The sequence below is a fragment of the Sceloporus occidentalis genome, unplaced genomic scaffold (assembly GCF_023333645.1).
Source record: "Sceloporus occidentalis isolate IW3139 unplaced genomic scaffold, rSceOcc1.0.p SCAF_6, whole genome shotgun sequence".
In the NCBI taxonomy this organism is placed as follows: Eukaryota; Metazoa; Chordata; class Lepidosauria; order Squamata; family Phrynosomatidae; genus Sceloporus; species Sceloporus occidentalis.
In genome coordinates this window covers 1,258,204-1,284,996 of record NW_028316986.1, presented here as the reverse complement: position 1 = coordinate 1,284,996, position 26,793 = coordinate 1,258,204, and the positions used below count along the sequence as shown (strand labels likewise).

Sequence of the window (26,793 nt, the reverse complement as noted above, 5' to 3'; positions counted from 1 at the left end):
CAGGTGGATATGGAGGGTTTTAATAGTCAAAGGCTTTCATGGCTGGCATCTATACTTTTTGTGGGTTTTGGGGGCTATGTGGCCGTGTTCTTGAAGAGTTTATTCCTAATGTTTCTCTGCAGATGCCAGCCACAGAAGCTGGTGAAACATCAGGAGTAAACTCTTCTAGAACATGGCCACAGAGCCCCAAAAACCCACAAAAAAGCTATGGCTTTAATAGTGTTTTGTCTCTCATTTTGAAGAGAGTCTGACCGATAAAACATTTTATCAATAACGCAGAGATTAGTTTTAAAATCCCTACAAATGGGGTATGCAGTGGCACCCATCATTGTGACTGTGTTGAATGTGAGCTTCAAAAAAACACTTGCTGCCCAGAGCAGCTCTGTCTGACTGAGGAGCCTGAATGAAACACAGCCACACTGGGATAAAGCATAGCACAACGGATGGTGAGCAAAGTCAGTTGCGGTGGTGTAGTGGAAAATTTTGAAGCCCAGGGCTCCTTCTTGACAGAATGCCTCTAAGGAGACTCCAAAAAAGGCAGGCAGCTGTGTTGACCTATATTTCTAGGAGTTTTCATCCCCTGCCAGGTACAGGCCTTTTGTATGGCTAATGGCCCCTGCTCACTCAAATCCCAAACCACCCCCAAATACTTCAGATCGCAACGGAGATAACGGGTAATGATGGATTATTGTTGGGAAGATCTATTTCCCCCTTGGCTACTGTGGAAATTGCAGTCCAGTTCAGAGGGAGGGAGCCAGGGAGTTCTGAAGCAGGGTGCGTGGCAGACGATGCACAGTCCCTATTCATCATAACCCTGCAGGCCCTGGCTTCACTACACCACTGGCCAGCGACAACTCTGGTGGTAGCTCATGACGGAAGAGCCGAGATGGAGTAGTGCTAAAAGCCCACTCCCGGCCTGGGGAGCAAGCCCCCAAGGAGCGAATGGCTGCTGGAAGCTGCTCACATACACGTGTGCCACCCACCCCCCTGCCGACCCACCCGATTTTCCTTCGGAGTCCCCCTTCCGTGCAGATTTCCCTGGCCACGCCCGGGGCAGGTGGCGGAGGGCATCTGAGGTGCCGGGTGCTCTGGCTCTGTGTGTTCTAACTCCCTCCTCTCCTTTACCTTTCTCCCACAGACTGATAACCCAGCGGCAGCTCAGCTTGACAAGGTTCGTGGCCCACCTTTGGGGTTTTGGGGGATGATGAGGAGGAGGAGGGTGGTGATGGTGGAGGAGGAGGAGAAGAAGTGGAGGTGGTGGCGGCGGCTTGTTTCTCATGTGGCCTTCATGCTGGGCTTGTGTGCTGGGGCGTGTGGATGCTGCAACAACACATGCAGACACACATTCATGTGGTCCTTCCTCCCTTCCTTCCCCATGCGTGTTTCCTGCTGCCATCAGAGTCGTACTCGCTCAAGCACACCTCCAGGCATCCAAGTGCAACCATACATGTGCTTTGCTTCTGTATGATGTGATTATTTTCAAAACCGTTTTGGGGCTGGCAGTTTTGGGGGGACCTTGTTGACCCCTGTTCATTAACTGGGGGTGCATGACCCTTTCTCTAGATGAGCCTTTCTCTTCGTCACTCCCTTTCTTCATCTTTCTCCTCTTCCTCCTCTTGCTTTTTCTCTCACTCCCTCTTTCTCCCTTCCTCTTCTTCTCTTTCTTCCCCCTCTCTCTTTCGGTCTCTTTCTCTCTCTCTCTCCTTCTCTCTTCCCCCTCTCCTTCTCCCCAAAGACATCCAAACACACCACATCTATTCTCTTTAAGACTGTATTTCAAGCAGTACAAATGTCCAGCCTCAATGGTGTTGGCGCCTGTGATAACCCAGAGCGAGTGGAGTAGATGCACTGTATCTGCCAGGGAAAGCAAACTGGGAAGGATGTGGTGGGGCAGGCTTGGGGCACACAGCCAGTGGGACAAATGCAGCACAGTCTTGCTTACTGCAGCAATCCAGTTTGTTCCTCAGGAAACAGAGATTAGGTAGCGAGGGCATTTATTACTTAATGAATTTTTAAACAGACTTTCTGGATAAAATTTCCTCCCTGGCAATAGGCACTTTAAGCAGAGGTTGGATGTCTATCTCTCAGGAGTGTATTAGCTTGGGAATTCCTGCATGGCAGGGCTTGGATTAGGTGGTCCTTGAGTCGCCTATTGCCAGCTCTAAGATCCCATGATTCTGAAAAAAGAAAAGGAATGCAAATTCTGCCCCAGGGTAGCACAAATAGGGGCAGCCGGTGGATGAGCTCTGGGTTTTAGGGGCCCTGCTTTGGGTTGGTTTGGGACTCTCCTGGTGCAGATTCTCTGTTGGGAATAATAGGCTCCAGAACCTGGATGCTTCCTGTACAACCTGGAATGGCTACAGGAGGAGCAGTGGTAAAACTGACAATGGATTCTCCAGTGGCAGTGGATCCACTGGCTTTCTATAAGCCCAGATCAGCTCTGCTATGAATGGAAAGGGATGTATTTGATTCGAATATTGGGAGAAAGGTGGAATATTCAAGCCAGCTAGCCAGCCAGCCATCTGTTTTCCTGACTGGTCCTCTGACAGCAGGGCTTAGAGCATCCATCGTGTCATGAGGCTAGGTTCACTTGCTTCCAGGGCTGCTCTATTGGCTTTGATTTTGAGGACTAGACCCTTGAAGATTTACAACCTTACTATATTTTTTTTCTTATGGCAACCTTCAGCTTTGTTATCAAAAGCTGAGTTCTGCAACCAGTGGGCAGCTTTCAGTAGAATTGCAGCTTGTATCCTGACTAAATATAATCCTATCCAGTTCTGGGCACAATTCAAAAAGATATTGAGAAACTAGAGCATGTCCAAAGGAGGGTGACTATATCAGAGGTATAATGGTGAAGGGTCTGGAAACCATACCTTACGAAGAATGACTTTAGGGAGCTGGATATGTTTATTCTGGCGAAGAGAAAGTTAAGAGGTGATATGATAGCCCTGTTTAAATACTTGAAGGGATGTCATATTGAGGATAGAACAAGCTTTTTTCTCCTGCTCCAGAGACTAGGATCCGGAACAATGGATGCATATTGCAGGAAAAGAGATTCCACCCAAACATTAGGAGGAACTTGCTGACAGTAAGAGCTGTTTGACAAGGCAATACACTTTCTCAGGATGGTGGAGTCTCCTCCTTTGGAGATTTTCAAACAGAGGCTGGATGGCCATCTATCAATGGACATGCTTTGATTGAGAGTTCCTGCACGGCAGGGGGTTGGACTGGATGGCCCTTTTTGGGGTCTCTTCCAACTCTAGGATACTGGACTCCCCTGATTTGAACTGGTGCCTTCATGGCAAACTAAAATTACTCCCTTCTTCGCTCCAGTTATTTGCTGTGCCAGCTGGCAGGACTTTGGGATTCCTGAAAGGGTGCTCAGGATGGCTGGAGGATTCCTCCTTCCTTTGCCAGTCTGGCTGAAAGAGAGTCTGGAGGTTGACATTTCCTCTTGCCGGCATCCAGAGCGAGAAAAGGAGAGGAAAGGAAAGGACATTTATCTTCTGCTTTCCCCCTAGAAAGGTGAATCAAAGGCTGCTTACAAAACTGGAAAGAGATACCAGTTATAAAAAACATGTAGTAAAAAATGCCAAGAAGATGTCATTAAAAAGTTGTTAAACTGTAGAATTTAGAAATGATTTAAAGCAAATCTGTGGAAAAGGCAAGAAATAAAAACTGCAGCCCAGCTAAGAATATAGTAAGACCTAAAAGCTGGCTTAGTTCTGGCCAGAGAGTGACCTGTCCCATTGGCCTAGGTGTCAGTAGGCCACCCGTACTTTGTCTAAATAAGTAGCAGAGGAAACGGTGGGTCTTGGCTTGCTTGCAGGGGTCTCTAGCCCCATCAGCAGAAGCGGGGTTCAGGAGATGGCATGGCTGCAGGGAAGGAGCCTTTTGCCTGGCAATCCCACCTCCATCCCTCAGGCAGAATAATCACTCTGGACTTGGAGAGACAAGGGTCTGATCTGCACTGCAACATTAATGCAGTTTGACACCACTTTAACTGTCCTGGCTCCTTACTATGGAACCCTGGTGTTTGTAGTTTGTTGTGGCATCAGAACTCTCCTACAGAGAAGACTAAATACCTCAAGAAACTACAGATCCCAGAATTCTATACCATTGAGCTATCACGGTCCCCACCCTGCGTCCAGCCACTCTGCAGCAGATATAAAGAACCCTGTGAAATGAAGGAAAGATACTGAAATGGTCCATGTTCAGAGCCTGATGGATCTGGATGGGATAACACTTGTGGCAGTGCCTGGCATCAGGACTTTGCCATCGCGTGGAAGATACAGATGACAGACATATCGGAAGGGACGTCCTAGAGAAGATGAAGCTACCATGTTTTCTACCATTAGATTACAAACCAATACATTCAGAGTGCAAAAAAAAAGTGATTACATTTGAACATTAGGAAGACCTTTTTATCTGTGAGAGCTGTTCAGCAGTGGAACAGACTCCCAAAGAAGGAGTTGGAGGTCCTTAAAGAGAGAGGCTGGACAGGTATTTTTCTGGAGTCTGTTCCTGCAAGGCTGAATGGGGCTGGAGAGAGAGCCTTTGCAGATCCTTCCAACCCTGTGATTCTGTGGCCTTTCGGAATCTGCTCCTGTTGCAGGAGCCTCTCCTTTTTTGCACTTGCTTAGAAACGTAAAACGACATGTTATTTTAAAACAGTCACTGAAACACTTTAAAACACCACCTTAATAAAAACAATGCAACATTTAAAGCCTTGCGAAGGGGACTCCATAGTCTTGGGGTGCCATAGTCCATAGTTGTTGTGGAGCTGATGGGACTAAGGAAAGGGCCTCTCCTGCAGATCTTGAGATGCACCTACTTGCTAGAGCCAACCCAGGTGATGCTTTTCTGAGGAGCTGGGGCCAGTGAAGTGGCAGAGGCAATGGGGAGAGCAGATCCACGGGGTGAGGAGCAGAGAGAGATTTAAAACCAGTAGCTCCCAAATTTTGACCCTCCAGGTTTGAACTTCAGTTCCCAGAAGTCCCAGCTGCCTTGGCCAACAGTAAGGAATTCTGGGAGTTGGAGAACTAAAGTTTGGGAGCCAAATATGAGTCAATCTGGTTGAAGTGCTTGGTTCTGACTCCAGGACACCAAGGTTTAAATCCCCATTCAGCTATGGAAACTCACTGGGTGATCTTGAGCAAGTCGCACTCTCTCAGCCTCAGAGGAAGACAAGGGCAAAGCCCCTCTGAATAATAGATCTGGCCATGAAAGCCCTAGGACAGGGATGTCTTATTTGACATTAAGACGCAAAACAGTCATGACCACCAGTGCGTAGCACTCCTAGGCTCACCTCTGTATAGGGGGACTCTTCTTCCTCTCCTCCTTGCAGTCCTCTCACTGTAGGCCAGCCAAGTTGTTTACAGGAGTTAAAGGGGGGGGGGGGGGTGTTGCCCCCAGCCCTGGAAAGTGAGGAGGAAGAATTGGTAGCCCACTGGAACCAGCTGGTATCCCACTTTATTCCAGTATGGAATTTCTAGAATAACTCCTCTATCTTCCATACATCCTCCTGAACTGTTTAAGGCCGTTTTTAAACCAAGAGGTAAGCAGGAAATTAACTACCAGTCCACTTCCAGATTTAAATTTAGATTCCTATTTAAATATTTGAAGGGATGTCACTGAGGAAGGAGCAAACTTGTTTTCTGCTGCTCAAGAGATTAGGACCCAGAACAATGGATGCAAGCTACAGGAAAAGAGATTCCACCTCAACATTAGGAAGAACCTTCTGAGAGAAAAAGCTGTTTGACGGTGGAACACACTCCACCAGAGAGTGGCAGAGTCTCCTTTGGAGGTTTTTAAGCAGAGGCTGGATGGCCATTTGTCAATGGGGATGCCTTGATTGAGAGTTCCTGCATGGCAGAAAGGGTTGGACTGGATCAGGGCCCTTCTTGGGGTCTCTTCCAACTCTAGGATTCAGTGATTCCAAAAGGCATGGGAGGGAATGGACAAAAATCAGAGAATAGCAAAATGTCCCACACTGTACATGTAACGAAAAATTAATGAAGATACTGGAAAACCTTTTGTATCAAATACATTCATGTGTGTTTAAACCAACAACTAATAATAGACAGTGAATTATTAAATCACCATACATATAGCTACCAATGAAATTGCTAATGAAAAGTCCAATGTAGTCCAAATCTTACAATGTTCTGCTGTGTACTAATATGGCAGCAACAAAATACTGTATACTAATACTGTATACTAATATGGCAGCACTTGAAAAGTGCATCAAGTTCTATGGAATTTTAGTCCTCAGTTATCAATAAATAATGACAATAAACTAAATCATGGCAGTCAATAAGAGCAAACATTCAAATAAATGGCAATTTTTCAAGACAGGAAGGAAGCAAGGCAGGACAGGCAGCAAGATGGCTACCTCTGGAGTTATACAGCTGTTTCGACATCAAGGTCTTCTTCAGTTGAGACAATAGATAGCTCCAGATTTCAAAATTATAAAGTGCAGTTTCCAGCTTGCTATTCCATTATTCTCTCTCTTAAGACTTACCCTTTTACATACAGAAAAATCAGTTTGTAGTTCAGCCACACCTGGAGGGCTGCAGAATTTGTAAGGGCTTGGAAGCTCCCCCCAAAGACCATGGGTGGCCCTTGTTGGTGTACAGGTCTGGAGGGCCAGGTTTTCGTCGAATCATAGGGTTAGAAGGCAACCCAGGAGTCACTTGGCCCAAACCTGGCTTTGCTGGTACCCTGAGGGATAGAAGGAGTCCAACACCTTCTGTCATGCAGGAAGACCCCATCAAAGCAGCCGTCCAGTCTCTCCTTGAAAGCCTCCAAAGTTTGAAAACTGTTTGAAAACCTACAAAGAAAATTCTATGAAAGAGAGTCCACCATTTCCTGGGGGCAATCTGCTCTGCTGATCCATCAGCTCTACCAGTCAGAAGGTTCTTCCTAATATTTGGGTAAAATCTCTCTTCTTATAATTTGAATCTATTGGTTCATATTGTAGTCTCTGGAGCAGCAGAAAACAAGCTCAGGTAATGAATGGTGACTCATGTCACCTCTCTGTCTCTTCTTATGCAAACTAAACATGCCTAGCCCCCTACATGATTCCTCATAGGGTTTGGGGTTTCAAGACTTACAGGTCTGTGATGCTGGGAAGACATTGATTCCAGCACCCAGATGCCAGCGCAAGACACCCGCATCTAAAACATCCAGGAGTGATGGCTGTCTGACCTTTCCAAGTTGGTCTCTTCCACCTTGCCTTTGAATCTCCTTGCACCTAATTTGAATCCATCAGTTTAGGTCCTAAAGCAGAGAAAAATAAGCTTGATCCCTCTTCCAAGTGACATCCCTTCAGCTATTTAAAGATGGATCTTGCAAGAAAAGGCTAGTGCAATTCTAGGCTGCATCAATAGAAGTATAGTCTCTAGATCAAGGGAAGTAATAGTGCCACTCTATTCTGTTTTGGTCAGGCCTCACCTGGAATAATGCTGTGTCCGGTTCTGGGCACCACAATTCAAAAAGGATGTTGGAAAGCTAGAGCATGTCCAAAGGAGGGAGAAGGATCTGGAAACCATGCCTTATGAGGAGAGACGTAGGGAGCTGGGAATGTTTAGCCTGGAGAAGTGATATGATAGCCCTGTTTAGGTATTTGAAGGGATGTCATATTGAGGAGGGAGGAAGCTTGTTTTCTGCTGCTCCAGAGGTTAGGGCCCAGAGCAATGGATGCCAGTTGCAGGAAAAGAGATTCCACCTCAACATTAGGAGAAGCTTACTGACAGTAAGGGCTGTTCCACAGTGGAACACACTTCCTCACAAAGTGGTGAGTCTCCTTCCTTAGAGGTCTTTAAACAGAGGCTGGATGGCCATATGTTGGGGATGCTTTGATTGAGCGTTCCTGCATGGTAGAAGGGGGTTGGACTGGATGGCCCTTGGGGTCTCTTCCAGCTCTAGGGTTCTGTGATTCTAAGGACGGTTGGTGGGGACACATGAGGTGGTCTTCTCAATGGCTACCCCAAAATTCTGTTCCCAGGGAGGCCAGAATGGGCCTCTCCTTGTTTTCCTTCCGTTGGAAGTCAGAGACCTTTTTGTTCTGACAGGCTTTCAAAACAAAGTTTTCAAAGAATGAACTGGGAGGTGCTGTATTATTTTAAACGGTACTATTTTAATAGCTTTTCATGGTTTTGTAATTGCATTTTATTCTTTTCACTTGAACTTTGAATAATTTTTAATTGTATTCTTTAAAATAGTGAGCTGCTTTGAGTCCCAATGGTGGGGGGAGTGAGATACAAATAATAATAATAATAATAATAACAACACTAACTACAACAACTACTGCTTCTGTTGTTGTTGTTGTTGTTGTTGTTGTTGTTGTTGTTGTGTGCCTTCAAGTCATTTCTGACTTAGGGCAACCCCATAGTAAACCTGTCACAGGTTTTTCCTGGCAAGTTTCTTCAAAGGCAGTTTGCCATTGCCATCCTCTGAGGCTGAGACAGTGTGACTTGCCCAAGGATTTCCATTGCCGAGCTGTGTTTCAAACCCTGGTTTTGAGAGTCATAGTCCAACACTCAAACCACTACCCCATGCTGGCTGCTACTATTACTCTACTAATACCTCTTGAGGTCGTTGAGGTTGTCAGAGACCATGCTGTCCCGTAACAATGGACTAAGACTGGGGCCTACGTTTTGACTCTGGTGTGTTATTGTAACAGTGAGCATTCTGTACTTGAAAATATGGTTCAAAATGGTCCCTTTCCCAACTCACCCTCCGGAGGAAGCCCTTTTGCTGAGGTTTTGTCATTGCTAAATGTGTTTGAGTAGGATGGACAGATTGATCTGTTAAAAGCCAGATAATTGATTTTAAAAACACACAAACATTGATCTTTTTTTAGTGGTTGGCAGGCAAGCTTCCTATTAATCATTTTAACTTGGCAAGAGTTTCTGCAAATTCCTGGGGAGGAATAGGTTGGATTGCTGCAATAAGAAATGGGAGGCATTTGCCACACTGGCGTTGGACCTTAGACTGAAGCCAAGATGACCAAACTGAGGCTGTCTTACTTCAGACACATCATCATGAGAAGGAAGGACTCCTTGGCAAAGACCATAATGCTGGGAAAGGTGGAGGGAAGGAGGAAGGCCACAGGCCAGATGGATGGAGGACTCTATGAAGGAGGTCACTAGGGTTTTATGGGGTTGCAGGAATTAAGCAGAGCAGGGGAGGACAGAGGGGGGTCTCGGATGTGTCTCATCCATAGGGTCACCGTGAGTCGAAGTGGAATCGAGGGTAGTTAACAACCACAACAATTTTGCCTGCAGTTGCTCTTCTGCATCCTCTGTAGCTGATGCTGGTTTTGGCAACTGGAACACATCCCTCGCCCAGTGCAAGTGGGAATGCTTACTAAGAGGGGGCTCTCGTGGTGTCCCTAGCGCATAAACAGTGCAAGCAAGGAGTGTGAATGCCTGCCCCGCTGGCTAAGGTGCCCAGGGACAGCTCTTCACTTGTGGCTCCTACCTTTGAGAGGCCAGGGCAGGGTGGAGGCAGTAAATTGCAAAAGTCAAGAAGTGATCCTAAGGCCTGAATGAGGTGGAGCCCTGTTGGGAAATAAAACAGTTTACTCAAGCTGCATCTGTACTGCAGAATTAGTGCAGTTTGACACAGCTTTAACTGGCATGGCTCAGTGCTATGGAGTTTTGGGATTTGTAGTTTTGTGAGCTATTTTACCATCTCTGCCAGGGGGTTCTGGTGTTACAACAAATTACAAATACCAGGATTATAAGATCAAGGGTTGAAAAATTCCCCTTTACCAGCTAGAGCAGAGATACGTCCCAAGCAAAGACACGTTTTGAGGAGAAGTGCATTTGGAGGGGAGGGTATGTTTGTGCATAAAGGTGGCTTTATGTGTATGTGTATCCATACTTGAGAGATTGTGTGAAATAGTGGTTTGAGTGTTGGACTATGACTCTGGTGACCAGGGTTCGAATCCCTGCTTGACCATGGTAACCCGCTGGGTGACCGTGGGCATGTCCCACTCTCTCAGCCTCAGAGGAAGGCAAAGACCAAACTGCTCTTCAAGAGCGTTGCGTGTGTATTTTGCCCTTCTCTCCCCCTCCCAGGTCCAACCCCCAAGATGCGCAAAGAGACGAACCCTTCTCCATGCCCACCTCTCTCCTTTGCTGCAGTGAGTTGCATCTGCCGGGAAGCTGGTGATGCTTCTGGTGCTGGAAAAGGCAGCCTGGCATGGCATGGCATGGCATGGCAGGGCAGAATGAGGGGCCACCAGCAAAGTCAGAGAGATGGGGTCAAAATGGGCTGATAGGAAGAGAGGGGGCATTGAAGAGCATTCCCCTCCCAGGGAGATTCCTGGTGGGTTTCTTTCCTGGGGGTAGGATGAGGGAGGGAGAGGAACCGGCTCCCACTTCTCCAGGTCTGCAACGGATTGGTGGAGTCTCTTTGCAGAGTCCCTGTTTTTCATGTGTGTGCCAGCACGTATGCATGCAGAAACCAGAACGGGAGGGATGCCAACCTACCAAAGGAGTGCCCTTCAGCCTCCCAAGGCCTGGCCAGCCAGACTGCATGAGACCCTTGCCCCAGCCCTTGTGCCCCCTTCCTTTTCTTCCTCTCCTCCGCCTCCGATCCCCTCTTCCTCCCTTCCTTCCCCTTGCTCTCCTTCCTCTCTGCTGTGTATCCTTAGCAACAGGTCCCCTCTTGCTGGGCCTGGCAGGCTATTTATAGCTCTGCCTGTCAGCCTTTGGCCACTGGCACGGCGGGCAGGCGGGCGCTGAGGAAGCGCCAAGCCAGAAGATGCGCCAGACTGAGGCAAACAGGGACACACCTGGCTGAGGAAGGCACCTGGTGGGGCGAGGGAGGTCCGAGCCTTGCAACGCCAGCCTCTGCCCAGGTGCCAAGGCAGACCAACAGGCAAGTCAGGGACCAAGGGGGGTCCAGGAGGTTGCCTTACACCTGAATTGGCTGGCAGTGCCAGCTTCCTCTTCTCTGACTGGCAGTGGCTGCTCTCTGGGTCTCAGGGTGGTTTACCATTTAAAACAACTATGATATAGCTCAGATGTATACAGAGGTCAACATTAAAGTAGAAATAAACTATTCCCAATACTTTAAGAAATATTAAAACATGGTGTGGGTGATGGAGGGTACTGTAAGGTAGAAGGAAGTCCCTCACATCTTCTGTGCCTTTGAGCCCAGGGGCGGGAATCATGTCGTCCTCATTGGACTGCATCTCCCAGCATTCCACTTCACCGCTGGTGATGCTGCTGGCTAAGGTTGCTGGGATTTGCAGTGATTCCCACGGCTGAAAAGTGTGGACCAAGGAAATACATGGATCAAGTGGATTCTTGTCAAGTAGACTATTCTCCCCTTCGTCATTAATCGAAACCCTGATTTATTTGTTAAAAGCTTAAGTGGTGATTTCAGAAAGGTGTGAACCCGGGGCCTTCTGTGGTTAAACTGAGGCACTCTTGCATCTGGAGTGAGTGACCATCTGGACCCAAAAAGACTGATCTCCTAGTGTACCTTTTTCCTTTGAAGGGGAATGCAGTGTCACACCTGTCCAGTTTAAAAGGAAAGCTGGTGTTTAAAGCAGAGCAGGGACAGACTGGGCAGTTGCGGGATTTAAAAAGAGCCGGTAGGTACCATACTGACCACTGAGAGGACGAACCTGGGATGGAATACCAAGCTGTTCCTGCAGAACTCTTACTCAGCGGTGGATTATCTTGGTTTGCTCCAAGTAGTGGGTGGAGGCGCACATATTTTAATGGTACCTCCCTTGCAAAAAACTTAAGCTAGCATGCCCAGTCTGCAGTGTGCAAGGAAGGAGTAGCTGGAGGAGCATTTGGACATGGTGCTGTTTGAACTGACCAGGCTCAGGGAGGCTGGAGTGTGAGCTTGTACTGGTTCTCATCTGGCACTGAAAGCAGACAACAAAAGGTTGGATTGGGAGCATTAATGGACTGAAAAAGAGAAACTGGATGAACGACTGGGCCTACTCAGAAGAAGGTTCTGACTCGGTCTTTCTGGAGCAGGACTTGGGGCGAAGGTGTGACCTTTGCACAGGGTTTGGCTGTTACCTGGCTCTGTGGGACACACACATGTTGCCTGTGGAAGTTTGGGAAAGGTTTGTGTGGTGCCCCAGGTGCCCCTTCTGCCTTTAAGGGCAGGGAATGTGTGGGGATTGTTGTAAATATGGGGGCCTGGGGTGGTGTTGCGGGGGAGAAGACTGATTCTGCTCAGGGTCTGAGGAAGTGTGGTGGTTTGCGGTTTATTGCGTCACTTTCTAGTGCATGTGGCTTGACTCACTTGCATGAGTCATCTGGAGCTTTTCTTTTTTAAGGTTCTGCCTCTTGAGCATGTTGTTTGCTTGTGGCCCATTTGATGGTCTGGTTTAACGTGGTTTGATCAAGGAGGGGCAGGAGGAGAGGACTAGATAACCTGAGGACTCAGGAAGCAAATAGGAATGCAAATCTTCACTTACTAAAGTTTCTGCCAGGATTATTTTCACGTTCTCTCCCTGTTGGACAAGAGACTGTTTGTACTTCGTTTTTTGTGTTTGGGGATTTTCCCCATGAAGTGCACTACTTTTTACCCTAAGGGTTGTGGGCTTTTTTGTGCAACCCTGCCATCCCTCTTTTCACAGTTTTTGTGAGACAAGACAAAAAGAAAAATCCCAAATTGCAAATAAAAATTATGTGGTGGTTGGCTGGTAATTTCTTGTTTCTTCTTCGTGGTCTCTGCGAATCACACAAATGGGTTATTCTGTGCCTGCACAGTTAGCTTCGGAACCTTCTTGGAGAGATTAAAGGCGTTTTGGCGGTAGCCCCGCCCACTCTCCAACTGCCTTTAGCCGGTTTCCCTCCTAAACCCTCAGTTCCTTTTGTCCGCCGCACTAGCAGCATCTAGGAACTCTTCAGAGATTCATTTTCCTGTCAGACTTTTAAAAACTTGATTTGACAGGATCAATCTGCGTTTTGGTGGTAATTTTTAACCTCGTTGTTCATAATTTAAAACAAATGCTATGATTTTCTAGATAATCATATACTTAAATGTGAATTTAAATTCTGAGGTAAAGTTGTTTAATAACAACTTGCCCTGCGATTTCTTAGAGAATCGTTTACTTTATTGTGCATTTAAATTCTGAAATAATGCTGTTTTAGAACAGCCTGTACTGCGATTTCTTTAAGAATTCCTACTTAAATACAAATTTAAATTCTGAGGTAAAGTTGCTTTACAACAACTTGCCCTGTGATTTCTTAGAGAATCAATTACTTAAATGTGAATTTAAACTCTGACATAAAGCTGTTTTAACAGCCTTTACTACAGTTTCTTAGATGTGAATTTAAACTCTGAAATTATGCTGTTTTAACAACAGCCTGTAGTACAGTTTCTTAGAGAATCACATACTTAAATGTGAATTTAAATTCTGAGGGCCCTTTCCCTTCTGAGGGAACTGCTGTGCTTGGCAGAACTTTTCCCGCCTTTTTTCTTGAGGAAAAGTTTTCAAACAATGCTTGCCTTATTGGTGCACTTGGCAAAGCCCCATTATTCCTGAACAAAGTTTTTAAAATAGCGCCTGCCTCACTGGCACAATTTCCACCTCTTATCTCTGAGACAAACTTATAGAATGGCCACCGGCCTTCCTTCCTCACCACGGCTCTTTTGCTGCGGACAAACTGTCTCAAGGCCATTTACATGGCTTCGTCTCATTCTCTTGAAGAGAAGTTGTTACTGGCTGCCTTGACTTCAGTCCTTGCTGGTCTCTAACTCTCTGACTCTCTGGAGTCATACCAACTGGATGGCAGCCCAGCATGGATCCTCATCGGTCCCTGACTCTCCGGAGTCATACCAACTGGATGGCTGCCCAACGTGGATCCTCATCGGTCCCTGACTCTTTGGAGTCATACCAACTGGATGGCAGCCCAACGTGGATCATCATCGGTCCCTGACTCTTTGGAGTCATACCAACTGGATGGCAGCCCAACGTGGATCATCATCGGTCCCTGACTCTTTGGAGTCATACCAACTGGATGGCAGCCCAACGTGGATCCTCATCGGTCCCTGACCCTTTGGAGTCATACCAACTGGATGGCAGCCCAACGTGGATCCTCATCGGTCCCTGACCCTTTGCAGTCATACCAACTGGATGGCAGCCCAACGTGGATCCTCATTGGTCCCTGACTCTTTGGAGTCATACCAACTGGATGGCTGCCCAACGTAGATCCTCATCGGTACCTGACTCTCCGGAGTCATACCAACTGGATGGCTGCCCAACGTGGATCCTCATCGGTCCCTGACTCTTTGGAGTCATACCAACTGGATGGCTGCCCAACGTGGATCCTCATCGGTCCCTGACTCTTTGGAGTCATACCAACTGGATGGCTGCCCAACGTAGATCCTCATCGGTACCTGACTCTCTGGAGTCATACCAACTGGATGGCTGCCCAACGTAGATCCTCATCGGTACCTGACTCTCTGGAGTCATACCAACTGGATGGCTGCCCAACGTGGATCCTCATCGGTCCCTGACTCTTTGGAGTCATACCAACTGGATGGCAGCCCAACGTAGATCCTCATCGGTCCCTGACTCTCTGGAGTCATACCAACTGGATGGCTGCCCAACGTAGATCCTCATCGGTCCCTGACTCTTTGGAGTCATACCAACTGGATGGCTGCCCAACGTAGATCCTCATCGGTACCTGACTCTCTGGAGTCATACCAACTGGATGGCTGCCCAACGTGGATCCTCATCGGTCCCTGACTCTTTGGAGTCATACCAACTGGATGGCAGCCCAACGTGGATCCTCATCGGTCCCTGACTCTTTGGAGTCATACCAACTGGATGGCTGCCCAACATGGATCCTCATCGGTTCCTGACTCTTTGGAGTCATACCAACTGGATGGCAGCCCAACATGGATCCTCATCGGTCCCTGACTCTTTGGAGTCATACCAACTGGATGGCAGCCCAGCATGGATCCTCATCGGTCCCTGACTCTCCGGAGTCATACCAACTGGATGGCTGCCCAACATGGATCCTCATTGGTCCCTGACTCTTTGGAGTCATACCAACTGGATGGCAGCCCAACATGGATCCTCATCGGTCCCTGACTCTTTGGAGTCATACGAACTGGATGGCAGCCCAACATGGATCCTCATCGGTCCCTGACTCTTGGAGTCATACCAACTGGATGGCTGCCCAACATGGATCCTCATTGGTCCCTGACTCTTTGGAGTCATACCAACTGGATGGCAGCCCAACATGGATCCTCATCGGTCCCTGACTCTTTGGAGTCATACCAACTGGATGGCAGCCCAACATGGATCCTCATCGGTCCCTGACTCTTTGGAGTCATACCAACTGGATGGCAGCCCAGCATGGATCCTCATCGGTCCCTGACTCTCCGGAGTCATACCAACTGGTGGCTGCCCAACATGGATCCTCATCGGTCCCTGACTCTCCAGGGTCATTCCGACTGGATGGCTGCCCAACATGGATCCTCATCAGTCCCTGACTCTCCGGAGTCATACCAACTGGATGGCTGCCCAACATGGATCCTCATCGGTCCCTGACTCTTGGAGTCATACCAACTGGATGGCTGCCCAACATGGATCCTCATCGGTCCCTGACTTTCCGGAGTCATACCAACTGGATGGCTGCCCAACATGGATCCTCATCGGTCCCTGACTCTCCGGAGTCATACCAACTGGTGGCTGCCCAACATGGATCCTCATCGGTCCCTGACTCTCCGGAGTCATACCAACTGGATGGCTGCCCAGCATGGATCCTCATCGGTCCCTGACTCTTTGGAGTCATACCAACTGGTGGCTGCCCAACATGGATCCTCATCGGTCCCTGACTCTCCGGGGTCATACCGACTGGATGGCTGCCCAACATGGATCCTCATCGGTCCCTGACTCTCCGGGGTCATACCAACTGGATGGCAGCCCAACGTGGATCCTCATCGGTCCCTGACTCTCTGGAGTCATACCAACTAGATGGCAGCCCAACGTGGATCCTCATCGGTGCCTGACTCTCCGGAGTCATACCGACCGGATGGCAGCCCAACATGGATCCTCATCGGTCCCTGACTCTCCGGAGTCATACCAACTGGATGGCTGCCCAACCTCGATCTGCATCGGTCCCTGACTCTCTGGTGTCATGCCGACTGGATGGCTGCCCAGCGTGGATCCTCATCGGTCCCTGACTCTCTGGTGTCATTCCGACTGGATGGCAGCCCAACATGGATCCTCGTCGGTCCCTGAATCTCCAGGGTCATACCGACTGGTCGGCAGCCCAATGTGGCTCCTCATCGGTCCCTGACTTCCTGGAGTCATAACGATTGGCTTGCAGCCTGACATCGACCCTCATGGGTCCCTGGCTCTCCAGTGCCAGACCAATTGGACGGCTGTCCAACTTCGATCTGCATCGGTCTCTGACTCCCTGGCCAGTTTCTGAGGGCCATTATTGATACCGTTGCATGCTCCTTGCTGCTATTGGGTTCGTTTTGTGGCCACAATTACCTGTTCCCACCAGCCAGTATGGATGATGCTGGTTTAGATTCAAAGCCATGGCTGTTCCCTCTGTACCAAGATTTACTGTACAGTGTAAGCCATGGCTGTTCCCTCTGTACCGAGATTTACTGTACAGTGTAAATATTCCTTCTGTACCGAGACATGATATCACAGCTATCCCTATATAGCCGATTCGGGGGATGTGGCACTCCCTCCATACGAGGGAAGACATCACCATTTACACACTACAATTTATGACGATGTCCTTCATCTCAGACTGGACGGCTAAATGTCACTTAATGCCAACATTCAAGTCTGACTTCTGAGTTGATCCCTGTAAAATTTGGGATCACAATCTATTCACTCTGGGTACAGATAATCCTTCACCATATGGACGGCTTCAGGACTGTACAATCAAATCTCATAAATTGGTTCGTTCCCTCCATACCTAGGGACGCTACCATTATACAACCAGTACCAGCACAATTGTGACCATCTTGTCCCCCCCCCCCCCCAATGGGGGGCTTTGATACCAAAGCACAGAGACCATCATTCATAAGGAAAGGTTTTGCCACTTCCCAATGTGAGTGTCCCCTAAGGCAGTTGATCCACTCTCTTCCATGGAACAGGTGGCAAACAACTGCTACAATTCCTTTCCATTTCCACTCTGGGCAGGAATGCCCTCTGGGGACATCCCTCGGTTTTGAGCCTCCATTTAAACATCTGTCCACCTCATGGATACTTTGAGATCTCGAGATTTGCATACCTGTCCCATCTCTCTTGGCCGACTGATGTCATACCACCCTATTTCTCCTGAACCTCTGGTCCAAGGCATTGATTGGGTGAGGTGGCGATATTTCATACCTCCACCTGCAACCCTAACAAGGCTAACCATGCATTCTGCAAATTTCTTGAGGCATCTCTCCCCTAAGGGAGTTCTGCGCTTCGCCTAATTGCTATGCACTGTCACAGTGTACTTCATGCGCCCTAGACCTATATGATAAGGGGGTTTGAGCCACTGTTATATGGTCTCCAAGCCCTTCTGCTCATTCTGACATGTTGCAGTAGATTAATGTTACAGCTTGATTCGTTCCTCTTAAGCATTAGGGATAGCGTTATCATGATTTCTGTCGTATTGCCTGGTGTTTTGCACCAGCTGGCTAGAATTGGACTTTGTGGCTCTTAACGTCTATTCCAGCTCCACTGCTCTGATATCAGTTCTGGCTGTTCTTGCCATCTCTCAATATCCTTGATACAGCTTCTACAGGACATCATGTCATGGGATACCATCCCCACAGGGACTTCTTCAACCTGACAGTGTGGTATCCCTTCACTTTACAATGGTGTGACTAGTCTTATTGGCATCATACCAGCCACTGTTGTTTTTCTTTCTCATTTTCACCAGAATCTGCATGTTTCATGCTGATAGCCTGGAACATTTGGCTCAGATACAGCGTGTCTTGTGTGCCACAACAAATGGATCTTGCGATCTCCTCTATTCTTGTCAGAAATTTGTTGTGATTTAATGAGGTAATATTCCTCCTCTCTGGTGTCCATCGTTGTTCCAGGAATCATTTCTGGAGCTCTTCTCCAGTTCGATGTCATTAGGCTCTCTCTCTATGGATGCACTTTCCAACCATCTCATTGTTGACCACAGACTGTCTTTTTCATACTCACCTATTCGGTGGCCTTGCAATAATCTCCATTACTAAGGAATCTGTGCTATCTAGGTCAAGGTGTTTCCCTGTCCTTAGATTACACCTGCCATTTATTATGGGCCATCAAAGTTTACCTACAGTCTGTGCAACCTATGGTTAGCTGGCAAGCCTGTTTTTCTACCAATGGGCATGTTTCACCTGCATTGGTGACTGTTCCACTACATCTCATTATTTCCACACGACTCTGTAGAGTCGACATGTCAGTGGGACTGTTCGTCCCCATGTTTGCATGCCCTTGGTTCTATTTGGGGTCAATATGCCTTTCTTGTGTGGCATGGCACTCCCACCTCCACTGACCTAAGCTCGCTAGTCTAACCCATTTGTGTGATTCGCAGAGACCACGAAGAAGAAGAACAGGTTGCTTACCTGTAACTGTGTTTCTTCGAGTGGTCATCTGCGAATTCACACAAACCCGCCCATCCTCCCCACACAGTCGTGCCCTGCCTCTCCTTCGGTCCTGGGCTGCTGCTACTCGGCGTCCATGGAACTGAGGGTTTAGGAGGGAAACCGGCTAAAGGCAGTTGGAGAGTGGGCGGGGCTACCGCCAAAACGCCTTTAATCTCTCCAAGAAGGTTCCGAAGCTAACTGTGCAGGCACAGAATAACCCATTTGTGTGAATTCGCAGATGACCACTCGAAGAAACACAGTTACAGGTAAGCAACCTGTTCTTCTCCTTGAATTTATTTAAACGTTTGTTTGTATAAATAGTTCATAACCAGACATCCAAGTACAGCCAAGGAACAAGAGCTTTGCAGTATTAACATGAGTAGTTTGTTGTACAAATCTTTTCCTTACTCTTTATATTTTGAGATATGAATCCCCAAGATCTCAAATCCAGCAGTGGGACAGTTCTGGGCACCACAATTAAATTCAAAAAGGATGCTGAGAAGCTGGAGTGTGTCCAGAGGAGGGCAATGAAAATGGTGAAGAGTCTGGAAACCATGAAGCCCTATGAGGAATGACTTAGGGAACTGCTGGGGAAGTTTAGCCTGGAGAAGAGAAGGTTAAGAGGTGATATGATAGCCCTGTGTAAATATTTGAAGGGAGGTCATATTGAGGAAGGAGCAAGCTTGTTCTCTGCTGCTCCAGAGAATAGAATACGGAACAATGGATTCAAACACCAGAAAAAGATTCCACCTAAATCTCAGGAGGAACTTCCTGACAGTAAGAGCTGTCTGATAGTGGAAGATGCTTAACAGTGGAACAGTGGATTGAACCTACATGAAAAGAGATTCCAGCTCAACATTAGGAGGAACGTCCTGACAGTAAGAGCTGCTTGACAGTGGAACACACTCCTTCCTTGGGGAGTGGTGGAGTCTCCTTCTTTGGAGGTCTTTTAGCAGAGGCTGGATGGGGATGCTTTGACTGAGAGCTCCTGCATGGCAGAAGGGGGTTGGACTGGTTGGCTCTTGGGTTCTCTTCCAATTCTGATTCTATGATAATGCCAAAATTCTCTTCCTCTCATAAGTTGAGGGAGCCAACACCTTCTGTGAGGTGTAACAGACTCCCTCTGTTAAGGCCCTGAGAGAGAGGAGGGAGGTATCTTGCATTTCATAGAATCATAGCATTGGAAGAGACCGCAAGGGCCATCCAATCCAACCCCCTTCTGCCATGAAGGAAATCTACATCAAAGCATCCCTGACAGATGGCCATCCAGCCTCTGTTTGAAGACCTCTAAGGAAGGAGACTCCACTACACTTCGAGGGAGTGTGTTCCACAGTCGAACAGCCCTCACTGTCAGGAAGTTCCTCCTAATGTTGTGGTGGAATCTCTTTTCCTGTAACTTGCATCCATTGCTCTGGGTCCTAGTCTCTTGATTTATTGGGTACATCTTAGTCTGGGCAGAAGGGCAGATGCTTGGCTGGCAACAAAGTCTGTGCTCTGTTAAAGGGTTGAGTTTTGAGTTTTTGCAAGGGCCATCCAGTCCAGCTCCCTTTGGCCATGCAGGAACTCACAATCAAAGGTCTCCCTGAGACAGTTGGTCATCCATCCTGTTTAAAGACCTCCAAAGAAGGAGACTCCACCAACATCTCCAAGGGAGAGTCTTCCATTATCAAACATTACTGTCAGGAAGTTCCTCCTAATGTTGAGGTGGAATCTCTCTTCTTGTAGCTTCCGTCTATTGTTCCATCTCTGAAGCAGGAGAAAACAAACTTGCTTCCTCCTCAATATGACACCCCCACAGATACTTAAACAGGGCTATCATATCACCTCTATTGAGGGTGCTTTGATTGTGAATTGCTGCATGGCAGGGGGTTGGATTGGATGGTCCTTGGGGTCTCTTCCAACTCTGATTCTGTGCTTCCCCCTCTCTGGCTCCTGTTCTCCAGGACTTCCCCAGCAAGTGATCCCTGGATCAGGCAAATCACTCTCTCTCACCCTGAGAGGAAGGTCATGGCAAGCCTCTTGGGATAAATGTATCCCCCCTACACACACACACATGGCTGTGTGCATGTGCAGCGTCTGGTTTGGCACAGCCATGTGTCGCTCCAGGGCCTGGCGTCAGGGATTGCCCTCTTCCAATGGAATGAGCCAGGCAAGTTGTAACTAAATTCCCCCCAAGCCACTCTGCTTGCATGCTTCCCCTGAAGGGTGTGTGTTGGGGGGAACGGGGCAGAATGTGTGTGTGTGTGTATGTGCGCATGCCTCAGGGTTAGGGAGCTGTCTACTTGACAAACTGACATAAGCGACTCTGGCATGCCCTCTCCTGCCTATTTCTGGCAGGAACCCTGCCTTGTGCAAATGAGCTCACTATTGGTGCAAGGGCTTGCCTGGCTGCTGGGGGTTGGGGGCACAGGATGGGCATGGGGATAATAATAATAATAATAATAATAATAATAATAATTTATTTATTTATTTATTTATTTATTTATGTTTCCCCGCCTCTCCCGGTGGATCGAAGCAGGGTTACAGACTAAATAAAAGCACAAAGTGTTTACATAAAAATTCAATTAAAAGCAGCTAAAAACAATAAAACATCCAAGATCAGACCCTAACAAATAGCATCAACAAGCAAGACAGGGATCATACACAGACAGGGGCATCTCCTTCATATCAGGGGGGTCTTCATATCAGGTGGGGGATGCTTGGCTAAAAAGCTCAGGTTCAACCGCTTTTCTCAATGTCTCTAGCGAGGTCGCTGAGCAGATCTCCTCAGGAAGACTAGTCCAAAGTCTCAGAGCTGTTGATGAGAATGCTCTTGGCGAAGTAGCAACATACTTAGAGGTTGCTATCTCCAATAGGTTCTTACCCGATCTTCTGAGAGTGTGGGGCGGATTGTATGGGGAATGCGGTCCCTCAAGTAATTCGGGCCCAAGCCATGTAGGGCTTTATAGGTCATAACCAACACCTTGTCCTGTGCCCGGAAGCAGATAGGGAGCCAGTGAAGGTCTTTTAAGATAGGTGTAATATGGTCAAACCCTGATGAACCGGTGACCAATCTGGCTGCCATATTTTACACTAACTGAAGCTTCCGAATTTGGTACAAGGGTAGCCCCATGTAAAGCGCGTTACAGAAATCTAAGTGAGAGGTTACCAGAGCGTGTACCACCGTTTCAAGGTCCCTTTGGCCCAGGTAGGGTCGCAGTTGGCATATCAACCGAAGTTGATAACAAGAAGTGGTCTTGGCATAAGGAAAGCCCCCTCGGCTTGAGCCCCACACCTTGGGCACGGCATGTAGCTCTTTTCTGTTCACACTAGATTCCATCCCAATGGCATACATATATGTCTGTGCCTGGCTTTCCACTTCACCAAATGCATCTAAGGAAGTAGATTGAAGTCTAGGAAAGCTCATGCTGCCCATTTCTTTCTTTCAGTGAGTCTCAAAGGTGCTGCAAGATCTTTCTATGTACTGGTTCTACAGACTAGAATCATGGAATCATAGAATCGTAGAGTTGGAAGAGACCCCAAGGAACCTAACATGGCTATATCTTTGGATTCTTCTAGGTTTCTTGTTTGCTTTATGTATTCTCCACCATTTCCCCATTTGGGCCTGATGATGTGAGAATGGACAGACAGATAGATGGATGGATGGACAGATAGATAGATGATAGATAGGGACAGTCAGCTGTTTTATTAAAATACTTCTGCCTATATCCAAAGATCTCATCAGGGCCACTCAGATAGCAAGAGCATAGTATTTACATTTCTGAACATGCCTATATTGCTTCATACTAAACTGAGTACTCTCTAAGGCAATGGTTCTCAACCTTTGGTCCTCTAGATTTTGGAGACTTCAACTCCCAGAATTCTTGAACAATGAGCATTCTGACTGGGACTGCTGGGAACTGAAGTCCAAAACATCTGGAGGCCCAAAGGTTGAGAACCACTGCTCTAAAGGGTTTCCAATGTGTAAGCCAATTGTCCCCAACAAGCCGGGTCCTCATTTTACTGACCTACGAAAGGATGCAAGGCTGAGTCAACCTTGGAGCCCAGGAATCGAACTCATAACCTTGTGGCTGCAAGGCTGGCGTTTAACCTTTAGAAGTAGAGTTAATAGATACAGAACAAGTTGAAAACAATGAGAGTGATTTAAATAAGCTAATAACTTACTGCACAACACAGTTAGCACTACAGTTAAGAAATGCAAGGGGGTTCTGAAAGGTTCCAAAAAATAAAGGGAGATGTATTGTTGGCTGCCCCTATTCAGAGGATTTGGTAGATTATTGAACCTGTTGTCCTTTGTATAAAGATCCTAGGAGTGTTTTATTTTACCCTTAATCAATAATAAGATCTTTCTGAACTCTCAAGAAAAGTACTTTGCCTCCTTCTGGACAGGGATGGATATGTGACCTGGCGCCTAAGTCGCCTGGTTTGCTCTTGCTGCTAGAGACTAGGAAGAAATACATAGCAGAGATTGCTCTTCCCTGTAATGGGGATATAACTTGATCTAAAAGGGTCCAACATGTTATCTAAGCTGTCCACAATTGTTCATGTTAATTTTTTGCTATCAGATACAATTTGTTGTATATTGTTTTTACGGAAATTTTATGTGTATTGTATTATTACTTTGGTTTTGCAATGGCCATTGGCCAAAAGCAATGAAGTATGTATGCTATGTTATGTATGTTAAGGGAGGGCTTGTGAAACTGGCCTGAAGGGTGGCCATTGAGGTCCTAGAGGTCCATCTAGAAAGAGAGACCCTTGTTTTGCATTTGATTCTGGTCCACTGTCCTGAAAATGGAGAGAGAGAGGAAGCCCTCCAGATGTTGCTGGACTGCAGCTCCCATCAGCCCTAGAGCTGCGATGGCCCCTGTTCCGACTTAGGGTGCCTCTAAGGCGAAGAAGCTGTCATGGGCTTTTCTTGGCAAGATTTGTTCAGAGGAGGCTTTTGGCCATGGCCGCCTTCTTCCCCTGAGAGAGGCTGAGAGAGTGTGACTTGGCCACTGGGTTTCCATGGCCCAGCCAGGATCAGGACTCTCCAGAGTCATAGCCCAGCACTGGAACCATGAAGCCACACTGCTTCCCATGGCGATCCTTGTTGTTGCTGTTGTCTGCCTTCAGGTCATTTCTGCCGCCTTCGGGCAACTGAAATGCCAATGAGTTTTTCTTGGCAAGGTCTGTTCAGAGGAGGCTTTTGGCCATGGCCTTCTTCTTCCCCCGAGAGAGGCTGAGAGAGTGTGACTTGACCCAGGGAGGCAGCAAAGGAGGCTAGTCTGGCGGCTTCTTGAATGGAAGGAGAAAGGGACACAGACCTCTTGCAAGGGAATGCACCCCCAAAACGAGGTCACTCTTTTGTGGGAAGGGGCTGCCCCAGTAAAGGAGGGGGGGTCCATTGCAAGGCTGGTACCTGAGATGGGGGCTTCTTCGTGTGTATCTGTGTGTGTTTGGGGGGGGTTGTCTTATTCAGAGGCGTCGCGGCATCATCAGGAACCCCCCCCCCTTTTTCCTGCGGCATCCAAAAAAACACCCCTCCAATTTCAGGGCTCCTCCTCCTCCTCTTTTTCGGGGGTCTCTAAGGGGAGCCTCACTAACCCACCTCCCAATAACTCGAGGTCGATTGCTTGCTTTGCTTCAGGGGCACTTTTCCCTCGCCCCCATCTCTTTTCCAAGCCCCCCCCCCTTTGCAGTTTCTCTCTCTCCTTCTGGGCGTAACCCTCCCCCCCAGTTTTTCCTTTCCAAGGAACCCCTCTTTGCAACTTTGATCTTTCCCTCTTCCTCCCCCCAAATTGGCCCCCTCCCCATTTCAGTTTGCTCTCCCCCCTTTTCCTCCTCCTCCTCCTCGGTTTAGCCCCCCCCCCAGTTTTGTCCCTCTCTTTCCCAAAGACCCCCCCCCTTTTTGCAGTTTTCTCTTCCGGGTGCACCCCCAATTCTGCCCTTCTCTGCCCCATTGCAACTTGGCTTTGCCCCCTTTCCCCTCCACCTCTCTTTTCCAAGGACCCCCCCTTTGCAACCCCCCCAGTTTTTCCAAGGAAGGACTCTTGGGGGGGCTCCCTTTCCTAAAGGGTTGTTTTGGCGCGCGACGGAGACCCCCTTCCTTTCCCTCCCTCTCTCTCTCTCTCTGGGGTCCTTTGCCCCCCCTTCCTGGGGCTGAGTAGCCAATCAGGAGCGCCTCCCTGCGTCACGTGGGCCGGAGTTTCCCAGACAAAGAAGGTTGGCGGCTGCCCCCTCCCCTGCCCCCCCGGAGACCCCCCAACCGGACCCAGGAGACCCCCGGAGAACGGAGCCAGCCATGCCGGAAGGCAGCCCCCTCCTCGCTTTGCAAGGTTTGGGGGGTCTCCCTTTGGTTGCCTTGGAAAGAGGGGTCCCTTTGGGGGAGAGAACTGGGGCTCGCTTTGCAAAAGTCAGGACCCTTGCCCCCCCTTCCCCACTTTGCAATCCTGGGAGGAAGAAGGAGAGTCTCCCCCCAAAAGAGGGGGAAATATGCCCCCAAATAACAGCAAAGCCCCCAGAAGTTTGCATTTTTCTATTCCTATTGGTTTCTTTGGAGGGGAGGGGGACCCCCAGACCCAACCCCCCAGAGACTCCCTGGCTTTGCATCCCTGGCCCTAGAAGTTTGCAAAGGGGGGGAGGTCCTGTGGGTTTCTCCCCCCCTTCCAGGCAGAGGAGCAAAGGGGGGTCTTTTTGGCAGCCCACACATTGAAGGGGGGAGAGTGGCACTTTGGGGGTCACTTGAGAGGCTGCCCCCCTCCCCAGCTGTCAGGGCTCCCTTTTGGGGTGCAGAAAGGGGGAGGGAGCACCATTTGGGGCTGGGGGACCCACCTTTCACTGCCCTTTCTGGGGGGATACCAAGATATGGTTTGTATTTGTAGAAAGAATGGGGGTCGCTCCTCTTTATTGGGGGCGCCTCTGACACTCCTTGGGCTGCTCTTTCCTGAAGGGGAACCAGGTATTGGGGGGGGGGGCTTGGATGAAGCCCTGAAAGCAGTTGCCCTGTGTGGGGCAAGATGGGGGGCCAGGCTGAGCAGAAGGGCTTGGGGCCTTGGGGAGAGTTGGGGTGTTGGGATGGTGTGGGGGTGGGGGCCAAGAAGAAAGCCCAGTGCAAGAAGGAGGAAGGAGAGTTGCAGGGCCTTCTTCTTGACCCCCCCCCCCCGCCCCCACACTGTCTCACAGCCCACAACTTAAAGGGGGAAGGGGACAGGACAGTTACCCTTTCCTTTCCTTGCGGTGGTGAAAAGGTCCATCTGAGGGTGTATCTAGGCCAGGACTAGCCCCAAATAGCCACTCACTCAGGATGGGGTGAGTTGGATTTGAACCCAGACCTCAGTTTGGCTTTGCTTTTTTTCCTGAGGTGCCTGAGAGGTGGACTTTGCAGGCGGAAGAAGGACTTGGTTTGCAAAAAGTTGTACTCTTGCCTCGTACAGAGAGAGTATTTCTGGGGGTTGGCCTCAAGCCGGCAAGTGGGCCCAGAGTGGGCCAGCTATCAATGGTCAGCCAAGACCTCGGACCTGCCGGAGGAAGAAGAAAGGTGGGCACTGAGGTGGGCAAGCGCTCTCACACAGCCTTCCTTTGAGGCTGAGAGAGTGGGGCTTGGCCAAGGTCACCCAGGGCAATTCCCCCACATTGGCTGTTGTTGGATTACAGTTCCCATCAGTCATAGCATGCGTTGCCACTGGTAAGGAATGCTGGGAGTTGCAGTCTAGTAGTCTCTGGAGCACCACAAATCCCCATCCCGACCCATCTTTCTCAGGTACCTTTCCCCGGTCCCTGCTTCCCTTCCTTCCCTCAGCTTTGGCCTGAGCTTAGCTGACCAGCCCTGGGTGACCCCTCCACCTGCCTGTTTCTGGGGGGGCCAGGCCCTCAACTCACACCACTTTTAGGTCCTTTGGGGCACTCACTTCCCATACAGGACAACAGAGATTCTTGTGGCACCTCAAAGACTACACCATTTTATCTGAATTCAAAGATACAGCCCTGTTAGTCTGTAGCATCAGTACGTAGAGAGATCTTGTAGCACCTTTGAGACTCACTGAAAGAAAGAAAGAAAGAAAGAAAGAAAGAAAGAAAGAAAGAAGTTGGCAGCATGAACTTTCTTAGACATCAGTCTACTTCCTCAGATGCATTTGCTGGCATCTGAGGAAGTAGACTGAAGTCTACGAAAGCTCATGCTCCCCATTTCTTTCTTACATTTGATCTGAATGGTTT

At 48.5% G+C, this 26,793-nt stretch overlaps 1 protein-coding gene across 10 annotated transcripts in view; it reads left to right on the top strand.

The window, feature by feature from the left end:
- LOC149310305 (DNA (cytosine-5)-methyltransferase 3A) overlaps positions 1-26,793 on the top strand; it is a 153,030-nt gene that overhangs the window by 80,693 nt on the left and 45,544 nt on the right. For 8 of the 10 annotated variants that reach the window (XM_089528680.1, XM_089528679.1, XM_089528684.1 and 5 more), the window contains one exon: positions 1,139-1,171. The exons of 1 other annotated variant lie outside the window; for it this stretch is intronic. In XM_089528680.1, coding sequence (XP_089384806.1) covers positions 1,139-1,171 — 33 coding nt within the window. Of the gene's footprint in view, positions 1-1,138; positions 1,172-11,768; positions 11,917-26,793 lie in introns of those variants that run through there. One more of the 10 variants, XM_089528689.1, reaches the window with a different exon arrangement.